General features: G+C 41.0%; 1 protein-coding gene across 2 annotated transcripts; it reads left to right on the top strand.

The window, feature by feature from the left end:
* Window positions 1–1,681: 1,681 nt before the first annotated feature.
* On the top strand, window positions 1,682–13,273 carry LOC122875548 (rho family-interacting cell polarization regulator 1-like). 2 transcript variants are annotated; one of them, XM_044194839.1, is made up of 17 exons: window positions 1,682–1,838; window positions 4,442–4,529; window positions 4,640–4,773; window positions 4,912–4,990; window positions 5,139–5,162; window positions 5,290–5,343; window positions 5,809–5,958; window positions 6,129–6,192; window positions 6,276–6,319; window positions 6,410–6,535; window positions 7,390–7,538; window positions 7,659–7,767; window positions 9,595–10,248; window positions 10,336–10,559; window positions 11,488–11,578; window positions 11,711–11,801; window positions 11,904–13,273. In XM_044194839.1, exons 3-17 carry the CDS (start codon window positions 4,682–4,684, stop codon window positions 11,972–11,974), a joined length of 2,022 nt encoding a protein of 673 aa, XP_044050774.1. In that variant the 5' UTR covers window positions 1,682–1,838; window positions 4,442–4,529; window positions 4,640–4,681; the 3' UTR covers window positions 11,975–13,273. The 2 variants fall into 2 exon arrangements, with proteins under 2 accessions (XP_044050774.1, XP_044050783.1); XM_044194848.1 differs by lacking the exon at window positions 1,682–1,838 and adding an exon at window positions 4,132–4,254.
* The last annotated feature ends 69 nt before the right edge of the window (window positions 13,274–13,342 follow it).

The raw sequence follows: 13,342 nt of genomic DNA, 5'->3' as shown, positions 1-13,342 counted from the left end.
GCTGCACCCGATAGATTTAACTGCTAAATTGAACCTACACGTTTTATTGGGCCACCCATATGAAGGTGACTGCTATGAGTGAAAGAGATGTTGGTACTTTTCTCTCCTTCGGAAACATCCTGTCTCTTTCTGTTGGATTCGCCGTGGCATCGCCAACGAAGCACAGGCAACAACGGAGAAACCAGTGACAGACTCAGGGACATCCTTGTTGCCACAGCAACTAGCCGAAACATGATTTCCTGTTGGAGCGACATTTCAAAATAAATTTACATTAAAGTGAAATGGTCTAAACTGTTTTCATGTACAGAATCTGCAACATTGCTGGCTTCAAGCATATTAGGTAGTTTTGTCATAGGTTTCTAATACACAACAATCCTAGCGAGACTGTGTCTTGATATCTGGTAGCTAATGCAAAATGTCATAGGGTTCACAACAGAAAATGTGTCATCAATGCTGTATGTGTATATAACATGGCTTGTTGCTAGATTTGTTCCATCAGAGATGTGGTTGTGGATTTCTTGAAAATGTATTAGAATTAAAGTCAGCGACTTGTCACACTGCTCCATACATAAAACTGATTTATGTCTGTTTCCCCTTTGATGATATTTACAAGTTAAGTATGAGTAAAGGGCTTCAGCAAGGTAGAAATAAACAAGTTGTCACAATCATGAGGACAACATTACAAAATATGGGCATACACCACATCTATAGATTTATAGCTTTGATGGTGGTGTGGAAGTGAGCAGCTGTTTACAATCTGGTATAGCTACACATAGAGGGACAGAATATTGTACTTATATTCTGTCCCTCTATGTGTAGCTATATTGATGTACATTTTATTATGACTCATCAGAACAAACAATAGACTAGTCCTGTCCTATCTGGAGCCAGTGTCTTTTTTACAATCATTCATGATTGTCTAATAATTTGTTTTCAGTCAGTGTCATTTGTTACTGCTGACAATGATACTATGCTTATTCTTGATGAGCCCAGAAGGTGTGTATCTAAAATTGTACATACATGGTTTAAGTGTTTATACCTCTTGTCTTTTGTCTCTTTAACTTACCATATTACACTTAATATTCACTTAATTTTATATATTTTTGCTTCGTTGTTGTCATACTGTTGCTCCATATTGTAATTTACAGATATTTCTGTCTACTGTGCATGTACGACACCTATTCTGTCTGTCCTGAAAGAGGAATCCTTTCACTGTTGCTCTTTCCGGAGGTTTCTCCATTTTTTTCTCATTATTTTCCCATTGATGTATTATTAGAACTTCTTATTATTATACATCCATGTTAAAGGGCATTTTGGTGAAGTTTTCCCTTAACCAAACTGAGGTTCTAATAGAGGGTGTGGTATTTAGACAAATTATAAAACCCTCAGAGAAAAACTTGGGATTTCGAGTTATATGAATAAAACTGACAACTAACAAAAAAAAAATCATCAGCCCTTTTAATTTGTGGTGTACCCCAGGGGTCAGTACTTGAGCCACTCCAGTTCTCCTCTCCCCTAGATACATTTTTATAGAGTTTTCTAAACCATATGACAAAATCATCTTTGAGTATCTCCACTGAAATACTTGACATTTCATTCATGTTGTGTTTGTGCTTCCAAATCAGCTGCTTCACGTGGGGAGCTTTTACAATGAAAACCCTCAACCGGAAGTCTGTTTTGGTAACTGCTGCTAGCTTGATTGTGGACACAAAAAACTGCGAAATCAAGGAGAGGGACAGCGCCCAGAATAACTGTAAACCTGTGGTAACTGCGTGGAGCATCGCGTTGGAAATGAGACTCCGGTCATATTCTGCGGGTTGTCGGACATTAAAACAGAGGTAGGGGGCTGCTGCTTTTATCGCCAAGGTCACAACAAGAAGCCCGTTACATTTTTCTCTACATGGGCACGAGTCCGTCCGACGTGAAGTTGCTTTCCTGCGATGTTGTCGAAATTATATCCGCCAGCTGGCTGTGACTGACTTAATTTCCCCGTTTTTCCCTGCTGTGTTTGGTGTTAGCTATGAGTTGATGGACCCACACTTTCAGGGAAGAGGGCGGTGAGGGTCCTGGTGTGGACTTTTTTGTGGCCTGTGATGAGGTCCGGGGGCTGGGGTGGGATATGTGCGGAATACAAAACCTGGCACGACACCGTTTCCTAAATTTGCTGTTTGCTCTCCATCCTTTGCTGTTAGGCTACTTGAAATAAAGAGCAGAGCAGGGCTGTGATGTGTGAGTGTGTTTATCCGACTCAGTGGCCTGCTGCCGCCCGGTTTGGCTAATCCAGTAATCTGGAAAAGAGGTGGCTGCATTTTATTGTAACACCATTACTCCTCAGCCTCCTCCTCTTCCTCCTCAAACACACACTCAGACCCGCAGAGTATGGATGAGCACTGGTCTAATGGTTTGTGAGCTACATAGTTGTTCATATGTGCACTAATGCTCCCTGAATAAAAAACAAATCGATTAATGAATCAGTTAATCGATTAGTGGATGAACAGATCAGCAGGAAATTAATCACTTTCAGTAATGTTTATGATTCATCTCTAAACTTCACATACGTGACTTTCTGTTCCCCATTCTGTGTTATAAACACATTGGACACTGAGTTGTTGGCAGTTGGTCTGTTCAAACTCAATTTTAAGACATCACTTGTTTGTGGTACATCATGATGCCCAACTGATTTATCAGCATACAGGTTTAGTGCTGAAACATTCAATCAATCGATTAGGGCAGCAGCAGAACATTAATCGGAAACTATTTTGAGTTTAGGTCATATATCAATGAAAAATGCAAAAGATTCACTAATTCCAGCTTCTTGAATGTCAGGATTTGCCTGTTTTATCTGATTTATACCATTATAGGTTGAATATCTTTCTCTATATTGTTCATCTATTGAGATGGACATTGTTTTACTTTTTTGTGACAGTTTATAGACTAAACAATCAGTTGATTAAATACAAAATCAGCTTGTTATAAAAGTAATCATTAGCTGCAGCCCCATTCAGTATACATAGTAAATGATTCTGAGATTGTTGCAGGCCCAAACGACTGCGTGAACAAGGATATATGTGCTTGTGCATGCTGTGAGTGCACCAAAGGGTTTTTTAAACAAAACTCCAGTCTTGTGAGGTGATTGGAAACAGTGTCCTCTTTGTTCACTCTGCTCTGAGGAGAGGATTAATCCAGTTAATGATCTCTAATGCAAGGAAAGGGATAAAAGCACATCTGACGGAGGGGAAACTGGGCACTCATGATTATCAATATTCCTGAAGTCTGCCGAGTGTTTGTGTGGGCTTCGGGTATAGCTATTTATGGGTGGGTGGGAGTGTGTAAGATGTGTGTCTCTGTCTTTGTATGTGTGTATCTTCATGATGACTTTGCACTTTTATAGCTGTGCTGTCCTCAGGGTACAGGGTCCGAGTCCTGCACATGTTCCTTGGCCATGTTTGGCAGAAGGTGGGGTGTTTTTATCCGTAAAGGCTCTCTGGTATGGCACCTTTTCTTTGCCATGTCCTAACCCTGACCAACTCCAGTTAATCCCCTCAGTGTGCAGCTAAGATTAGTGGTTTAACTGGACCCCCGGCCTGGTGCCCCCCAAGCCCACGTCCTCACTGTGTGGCAGGAGGACATAGAAAGAAAGCAGGGTGTATACAGCTTGTTCTTGTGTCAGCGGCATTGTTTCTAATAAGGCTTTGATCATATAAAACCATAATCTGTGTGTTTTCCATCTCAGCAATTCCCAACAGGTGGAACATTTGATCCTGGTTTTAAGTTTGGTGTAAGACAGTGGAGAGCAGATGTCACCTCTGTCCTGTGTTGGCTCATTCACAGATCCCATGTGTTAATATGGGTTTGGCTCCTGCTTGACAGATTTAGTTTGGTTTAAGTCTGTAATCTCTTTTGTGACTAGATTAGCTCAGACACGACCCTCTCTTCCTATAGTTTTCCCTGACTGCAGCAGCTAATCTGCACGTTTAATGGCTCGGAGTAGAAAAAGGGTACATTTTTAGTGAAGGCATGGTTTTATATTCTTGGGCCAAACTTCTGTGTAGAATTTCCTGTGTAGAGTCAGCCATGAGACTTCCTGTGCTCTGGTGTTGGATGTGGAGGGGGGTGGAGAAGTAGGGAAGGAAGGGGAAGAGAAGCAAAGGCAGACTGTACTCCCTACTGTTGTCAGTGGTGGAGTGTGGCTGCTGCATGCACGCCGCTCACCGTCTCAGAATTTCAACAAAACAATGTGGCCAGACTGAGGAAGTGAGTGGTTTCTGTCCTCTTTTTTTTTTTAACCCTCCCCTGATTTTTCCTCCAATGACTTCTGTAATGATCCGAATCTTTGATAATCACAGAGAGTGGAAGCACAAATCCTGTCAGGATGTACAGTGAGGTATGAGGTGAAGAGGGACATTTTTGTCACTAATGTCTCCTTTTTGTATAATTACAGGACATGTCCTTCGGTTTGTTAAAGCCACAGTGCTACACTCAACTCTCCAAGCATGCTACAGTAGTGACAATCTCTTTCTACTCAGCAGGTGAGCAGAACTCTTTCTTGATGCCCATGTTGAATGTAACTGAAATAATCACGAAGCCCTTATCAGAAATGATCCCGTGTTTTATCTCTCTCTGCCGCTTCCTCCCTCAGCACTGTTTGATCCAAGAGAAACGTGCCTTGTAAGGAAGCAGGATGTTCACAGGCTCCACCAAACTGCCGCCCACTAAAACCCCCCAGCCTGAGCGGCTGGATGAAGTGTACGCTGCCTTACGCAGAGGCTTACAGTGAGTAAACACATCTCAGGCACAGTTTGCATTGATTCTAGTGGATGCCTGCCAGGTGGAATATCACTGAATACGCAGGATACGACTGCTTTTGAATCTTACAACGAAGAATTAACGGTGGTGTGTTTTTGTTGCCAGGTCGTACTTGCAGGTCCACCAGCTGGAGCTGGACAGTCTGGGTCAGCAGATCAGAGAAAACAAGAGGAACGGTCGTTTGGTGAGAGCTCATGTAGTCAAACCAGTCCCACCAGTATCGACTTTCATCCAGTCCCAGCCTGGCTGCTGTCGTCTCCAATCCTCAGTCAGGATGTTAATTTGACACTTTGTGATGCTAAATGTTTTTATTCTTGTTGTTTTCTTTGCAGGGGTCTTTGTATGAGCAGGATAAGGTGAGTTTCATTCACACCTGTTGTATACAGATGTGAGTGCAGGACACTAAAACTGAATAAAGATGGAAGAGAGACTAAGATTTTGTTTGTCAAGTTTAATAAATTATTTCTTCCCTTTTTTTTGTAGCAAGTCAAAGCCATAGAGAGGTTCATGCGTCGCTTGGAATTCCACCTCAGCAAGGTGTGTATGTATTACGAGGAATTTCTTAAATAAATGATAAATAAATAGTTTTATTATTTTAACCACCATCAATGTGTTTCCAGCTGCAGCAGGCAGCTGTTTATAGGTAAACAAGCTCTAAAAACCCACTGTACACTGACGTGCTCAGCACCAAACAGCAGACAGACACAGTTAGCGGCTAGCTGGTGAACATAGTGGAGCATGTAGCAGCTAAAGAGCCAGATATTTCCCTCGGGAGTTGGTGGATATTGTCTGACTGCTTCAGAGTGGCTAAAAAATCAATGAATGCTGCTTTAATTATTACATGAAAATTATGCATTTTCAAATCCGATGTTCTTCATAAAATAACAAAGGCACTAAATCAAAGTAAATTCATGATAAAATTCATTTTCATTCTCTCTTCAGGTGAGAATTTAACATTTTAACATCCATTGGTTGAAACCTGTATAATATTTGCTTCTCCAGGTTGAGGAGCTGTACGATGCTTATTGTATACAGCGGCGACTGCGTGATGGAGCAAGTAAGATGGTGGCAGCCTTTAACTTGGCCACTGGCAGCAAGGAGGCCAGAGAGAGCCTGAGTGAAGCCAACAAAGGCTACAAGGAATGTACAGAGGCAAGTGACCGACCTGAGGTCAATGTGTTCGTATGTTTCCGCGTGTGCGCTGGGTGTGATTCTCTGTACTGTACTTTATTTTTGCTAAAAATAGATATCAGACTGTATAATCTAATGTTCTAACAAATCAGTATTAAATTATTCAAATCCTTTCCTCTATCTGTCTGCAGCACATGTGCTCTCTTGAGAGTGAATTAGAAAGCCAGATGGGAGAATTTCATGTCAAGATGAAGGGTGAGTCACTTTCTACACTTCCTATTTGCTCCACTCTGTATTTGTCCAGTTCTCATTTCTGTTGTCCATTTCGGATGTTTCAGGCCTTGCTGGCTTTGCGCGGCTGTGTGCTGGTGACCAGTATGAGGTAAGAAACACAAATACAAGCACGTAGACACAGATATTGACTGCGTCTCTGCGTCTGCTACATCACATCAGCTGTTTTTGGCCCCATCAGGTCCTAATGCGTTATGGGCGGCAACGTTGGAGGCTACGAGGCCGCGTGGAAGTCAGCAACAAGCAGATTTGGGACAGCGAAGAGTACATCTTCCTGCCTCTCGTCACAGAACTGCTGTCAATCAAGGTATTGAAATCGGCTTTTAGAGGATAAGGCTGGTGTTATTTCTAATTGTTCTTAAATCCATGAAAAGACCAAAAGCAACAATGTCTGACTTTCTTTTTTTTTGTAATTCTCTTTTTATTAACTTTTAAACAGAGAACGAACAAAATATGAAGAATAATTAAATACATGCATAGACAACGGGAGACTAAGGATTACACTGATGCACATTTACACAAAGTTTGGTCTGAATGTTGAGACATAAATAATCCATTTTGTCCAGTATTCCACAAAAGTATTCTTCTGGGTTCCCAAGTTGAAAGTAATTCTCTCCATTACGTAAATTTTGTAAACCAGGTTAATCCATTCGTCAACACTAGGTATTTCTTTTTTTTAGCCATTTCTTAGTTAGGGATTTCTTACAAGCCAATGTCTGACTCTCCTAACCTGTCTGTGGCACTCAGCTCCAAGCTCACTGGTTCCTACTAAAGACATAAATCTTTAGTTTCATAAAAAAAAAAATAAAAGGTGAAATAATGTCCTAAAACAGCTCAGTAGTTTTTAGCTAATGTAACTCAAACAGCAGTAAATTGTGCATTTGTTGCTGACTATTTTCAGCTGTGAATCAATATGAAGAAACATGTCTCCCAGTGCAACAGTGCGGCTTATTAATGCGTTTCTGGACAACAAGGAGGAGTAAGCTCTATCAGGCTACATAGGTAACACTGGTTTTGGTCTTTTAATGGTATTTGTTCACAATTGGCAGCCTTATCCTTTAACTTACTACATGCATTCTCACAAAAATGCCAGCTTTAGCTAATTGTCACCTTGGTCTTTGCCTGTCCTCATCTCTCGGTTTGCTTGTTTTGGTTGTCAAGGTGACAGAGCTGAAGAGCCTGGCCAATCACGTGGTGGTGGGCAGTGTGTCCTGCGAAATGCTCGACCTGTTCTGCCCACTTCCCCAGACGCTCGCCGTGGATATCAACGACCTCGGGACGGTGAAGCTGAACTTGGAGGTCACCTGGAGGTACTTAAACCTGCAGCCCTTTTATTTTTGTATTTTTACAATTTTAACGTGTTTATTCAGGTTGTTCAAGGTTTGCCCAGTTTCTCACTCTGTGTCCTGTTTTGTGTTTGTTTTTTTCAGTCCATTTGACAAGGATGACCAGACATCATCCACCAGTACAGTTTCCAAACGGCTGCTGTCCAATCAGAGCCCTCCTAACACGCCCTCTATGCGGGAGCAGGTGTTTTATGTGAGTCACATTTAAAGAGATATCAGCATCAACAAGTCCATCACACCTGCTTTGTTATACCACTAGTTAATAATTTGTATTAAGGGTTTGTAAACTCTTTATTTTGACTACGTATATACACTGTATATTATCTTACTGATGGCTATTATGACTGTCATTTCACTGGCTTGTTCTATTTCAGCTGCTCCCCAAATGCTTTGTCTGTAGCGGTAGCTCTGATGTGTGTGAGGATATTCACAGAAGACTGTGTGTTAGGACATGTGGCTGTGGGAGTGCCGTGCCTAATGCGAGCAGAATGAATGATAGCAGTAGTGGGATGTGTGACAGCAGCAGTATGTATGAACAGAGCTGTGGTCCTTGTAGCTGTTTAATAGTGGTTGAGTAGCGCTCCAATATGTCCCTCCTCTTCCTCACCTTGCTGAAGAACGTGCCTCGTGGCGGGCCCAGGCACAGCCGCTCGCTGGTGGAGGCGTTCCACGATGTCGTAACGGACAGGACGGCATCCTTACGTTGTGAATTCAGCCGCACAACACCCCGATTCACCTCTGTACAGTCGGTGTGTTGGGATGTAGTTGTAGCTGTTGTTTATAGTGACCAAAGTAAAAAAAATAATTAGAAGCGAAATAATAATAATAATAATAATAATAATAATAATAATAATAATAATAATAATTCAACCAAAAGACACATATGCCAATGAGTCTGCAAATGTTTTGTAAATTAAATTGTAAATTGTTGCAGTTAATTTCCAATGAAATCCAGGATCCTGATAGAAAAAGCCTGATCATGTTTCATTTGAATCTAAACTGAAGAAGACAGACACTACTGTATATATGGTAATTTGTAAGATTTGTATCACTTGTTAATTGATCATTGCCATTGCCAATGAATTGAGTGATTAGTGATTCTTTTTTCAATTAGTTATATTGTATATGAAAATCAATATAATAACAAAAGCTGTAAATATTACAAATCATGACTAGTCAGAGCCCAAAATGATATATTAACAATATATTAACAGATTGTTGTCTGTACAGAAGCTAAAAATTAATATATTCACTTTATATTATGATGCAGCAAATCTCTAAATCTGTATGTGTAAAGCTCCAAGCAGCAACTGTATGCTGTCTTTAGTTGATAAATGAAATCAAATATTATAGTAATTACCGAAATTAGAATGAAGTTGCTGTCAATTGACAGACTGGATTGATTTATCCAGTGGTTCTCAAACTGTTTCTGTCATGCCCCCTTTTGGGAAGTTTCATATCCCACTTATCTCCCTGTAAACCAGTACAATTTTTTATCAACCATTCACAGTGTTCAGGAAATTAGCAACAAAATGAGCTTAATGAACTTTGCCATCAAAATAAAATGATCGTGGTGCAAGTCAACATGTTTTTAGACATAAAAGACACCGTAAACCCGAGAGCACGATAGATTTTCTTGACTGACGTGCTAGCTTGATGAGCATCACATGTTTTTCTCTTTTACCTGCCAAAAATCATTTTCATTTTGCTGTTTGAATAAATCTCACTGACCTGACAATGTATAGCCTAGCATCAAAGGACAGATTGGTCCCACATGTAACCGATTAATTTAACTTTAGTTCCACTTCATATTTTTAGCCTTGGTTGCATCCAATGGCTGTATAACCCACAGTTTGAGACCACTGGATTAATGAGTTTGTCAGTTGTATTCATCAAATGTATATTGTTTTTTCTGGATGTAATTTGATAACTAGCACGTACACACAACCTGTAATCATGTCCTGCTGTATGTATACATAACATAACATGACATAGTCAATTCCTCTTGTTTCCCTTCTAGTCTCTGCTAAAGCGACAGGGAGAAATGGAGAACGGGACAGTCTGGTCCAACTCCTCTGAATCCTCTGACGACTCCTCCAGTCCAGCCCTGGCTCACCACGCTCAGAGGCTGACGGCCTCCAACATGCTGCAAACCACTCTCACCACTCAGCTGTCGTTCACGCCGAACAAGTCCAGCGCGTCAACGCCATCGCTCTCCTCCAACCAAGAGGAGGACGAGACAGAAGCTGGGGAGGTTTTCTCTCAGACAGATGCGGTGCCCAACGGCCATCTGCAGACTTCCTGCTGTCATAGCCACATCGGCGAGAGTAGTCCAGACTGTACTGTGTCTGATAGAGCGTCTGTCCAATCAGCTGACCTCTCTGAATCCTTAGCAGACCTAAGCTGCTCATGCCCCGATGTTTCTGTACCTCCCGTGTTGCTGATGGAGAGACCTGATTTGTCTGAAAGTGGCGTCCCACAGGTGTGTATATCTGCCGAGGAGGTAAAAGGTGACGCATCTGAGGGCTCGTCAGTACAGGCTGGACAGACTGAAGCAGAATTAGAGGACATCACCACTGAAGCAGGAGAGGGACTCCAGGTAGAAGCATCAGAGAAACACAGTCAGCCACATCAGTCCGTCCAGGAGTCAAAACAACCAGAGGACGCGCAGACGGTGAGCTCTTACATTCACTTTTGTGTTTTTGTAAAGTCTAATGTGTTGATAGTGACATTGAAACACCTGCATTTGTTTTCTCCGTAGGTTCCTTTTCCTACTTCTATTAGTTTCACTCAGGAAGTCGAGACAGCCCTTGAAAGTTTCGACTTTCTCAACTGCTCTGACCTCGATGAAGATGAGGAGGAAAAGGAAGATGAACAACAGGAAGACAAAGGAGAAAAGGAGGCAGATGATGGGCAACGTGAAGAGAACCAAAACAAAATGGAGAAAGAAGAAAAGGATGAAGAGAAGTTTTACTCTGGAGGAAGGTCAGTGTCATGGTCGTCAGGTTTTGTTTTTGCGTCAGAACTTAGACAAACTTATTGGTCATTGTAATAGTTATATAGTTAATAAATAGTTATTACTGCCTGCTCCCTGAGCATTTTTAAGTTTCCATTTCACATGACTCATAAACTTAATAAAACTAGTTTCCATTTCCCATCTTGCTGTAAATATGCTGCATTCACGCAGTGTTGGCAGAATGATAAGAAGAGGAAAACCTCCCGTTATTCTGACGTGGGAGTTTTCTTGCATTATTTCAAGATGGTTACCCCGACTGCTAACACTGTAGGCACACCACTGAAATAGTCTACACTAGTTACTCAAGTGAAACCATACAAACTCCTTTTTAAATGAGCTGAATCAACTGCTGTATTAGTAAAACTGAACTTTATTTAGATGTAACTGCCAGAGTTGGAGGCTTTGTGGCCATTTTGCCAACAGTCTTTGGAAGGTATCGTAGCTGTCAGAAGTTATTAAATTATAAATTTCAATCTCAGACTCGGTATTACGGTCTGAATGATATAATGTGGACGCAGCGATAGATGATACTAAGGAAGGTCCTATAGTTCCTTAAACCCCTTGTGCCTCACTGACCAACTTTTACTTTATTTATTTATCAGGGACAACAGACATTAAGTGGAGATCCCAAAATTCCCAAAGACACCAAATGCATCAGGCTGTGTTTGGGGAAATGTGTATAACATGATGATGTACACAACATTTAGATGTTTACATACAGACATGGAGTCTTGGCTTTGACGGTTTCACTCAGTGTTTACATCGTTTATCTTCAATGAAGAGTTGGAACAAGCTGATATAGAATACATGACAAGGGGGGGAAACTACATTAAGGGGTTTTAAGTAAAGTGTTTGTATTTGACCTACCGTGTACATACTTTTTGTGTCACTCTGCAGCGATGAAGACGAGGCAGATGGTCTAGACATCCTTATGGAAGCCCCAGAAGGATTTAGGAACTCAGATGAAGATCGTTTCTCTGAATCACAGGTAATCAAAGTATCCGTTGAATTCTTTTTAAAGCATTTATGTGAGTGTGTTTATTTTCATGTTAACCAAATGAAAGTTAAAAGAAAAAAACTGTGGGTTCCCCCCCCCCCCTTTTTTTTTTTTTTTTTAAAGTCAAGCGTGGAGGATGTGCAGGATTTGGCTCAGATGGAAATGCCCGAGGATGAGGAGGAGCACAGCGAGGAAAAGGGAGAGGAACAACATGGTGAGAGGAGTTTGTCAGTAAACAGAAGCTGCAGTTGTTCATGTGACAGCAGAACTGCAGGCGTGAGAAGTTTGTTAATTTGCCCTGTTTTTAATCTTTCAGGAAAGGACACATCACATGGTCAGGAGGAGCGTCCCTCTACTCCCGGCCATTTGGCCACTACTGTCTTCTAACGACACAGTGGAACCATAGCTAAACCATTTCTCCCACTCTGATCACCATCTCCCTCTCTCTTACACTGCGTGATTGGAGGCCTTGAGGATGTTCCACTTACTGCTCAGACAAACAAGCTCCTCCATCACGGTGGAGTTTGTGCACATATTTGCCTTGTTCTGACCAAGAACGATAAACCTCGAGGTTTCTGCACCTCAGTCATGACTGAAAGAAAACTCCCTCCAAGGTCCTTATTCTTTTAACACACACTCCATCAACGTTGCCTGGGTTTAAGTGGGATACCACTTCGTTTACACTTTCATAAACTGTTCCTGTCATGTGAAAATGAAACATTCAGGAACAGCTAAAGGCGGCCTTGTTTTTGGCTTTATTACAGTGCATTTATGAAGTAATCTAATCATTTTGAAAGGGTTTTATAAGTTCAAGTTTATGTATTTCTTCAATCGTTAGAGAAACATACAATCATTGACAGAGTTGCATTGCAAGGTTAAAAAAACTAACAGTATTTGTGGATATGAAAAAGTATCGAGGTTATGATTTTCAGTGTTAAATCAGTGAACAGGCCAGAGCTCTTTCTGTTAGTGGGAGAGGATAAGACTTCATAAGCATGTGATGTTTGTCTGAAGATTTGAATCGTCGTGCTGTGGATACAAAATCATTTCCAAAGCAGGAATGTACTCTGAAAACCAACCTTTCATTTTAGGCTTCAGAGACAGTTAATGAAAATAATCAGAAATACACATGGAGTGCAGACGTTACATTCAACCTTCAAAGCAACACCAGGAACATAAATAATATTAGGAATGAATATAAAAACACTTGAAGGACAGGAGACAAACTCATTTGGTCCAGTTTTTTACAAACATGAAAACAACCTGCAGTGTAAAAACTATATTTAAATGTGCATGTGTAGCTTCCTCACACTGCCAGCATGTCTGTATAAAAAGCTCAGCTGATCAGTTTAAGTGTGTAAGCTAAGCTCCTGTGCAAGGAAGCCATCGGGTCTGTAGCTGTGTTCAAAAGCTGCCTCACGGGGGCGCTATAGTCTTTCAGCATCATGCTTTACGTTGTTCTACAAAAGCCTCGACATTCAGAAAGTGCCTCAAGTGACAAGATGTAAGGTTTTAAATGCCACGACAGGAGAGATCAGGCAAAAGTGTTTATTTTCTGAATTACTTTAAGAGTGTGCACAATAAGAGATATTTACTGTTTCATATAAAGAATTGTATATGTCTTGGAATGTCAAAATGTTTATGTTCAGAAATGTTTAAACTTTATAAAGGTTACTTTAAAATGAACATGTCTTCTGGTGTGCTGAATGAATCAGCATGTGTAAGCTGTAATTAGGACTGTGACCTAGTCAGATT

The sequence above is a fragment of the Siniperca chuatsi genome, linkage group LG1 (assembly GCF_020085105.1).
Source record: "Siniperca chuatsi isolate FFG_IHB_CAS linkage group LG1, ASM2008510v1, whole genome shotgun sequence".
Lineage (NCBI taxonomy): Eukaryota > Metazoa > Chordata > Actinopteri > Centrarchiformes > Sinipercidae > Siniperca > Siniperca chuatsi.
Note: the sequence above shows the minus strand (reverse complement) of the source record. Positions and strands in the feature narration are given on the sequence as shown.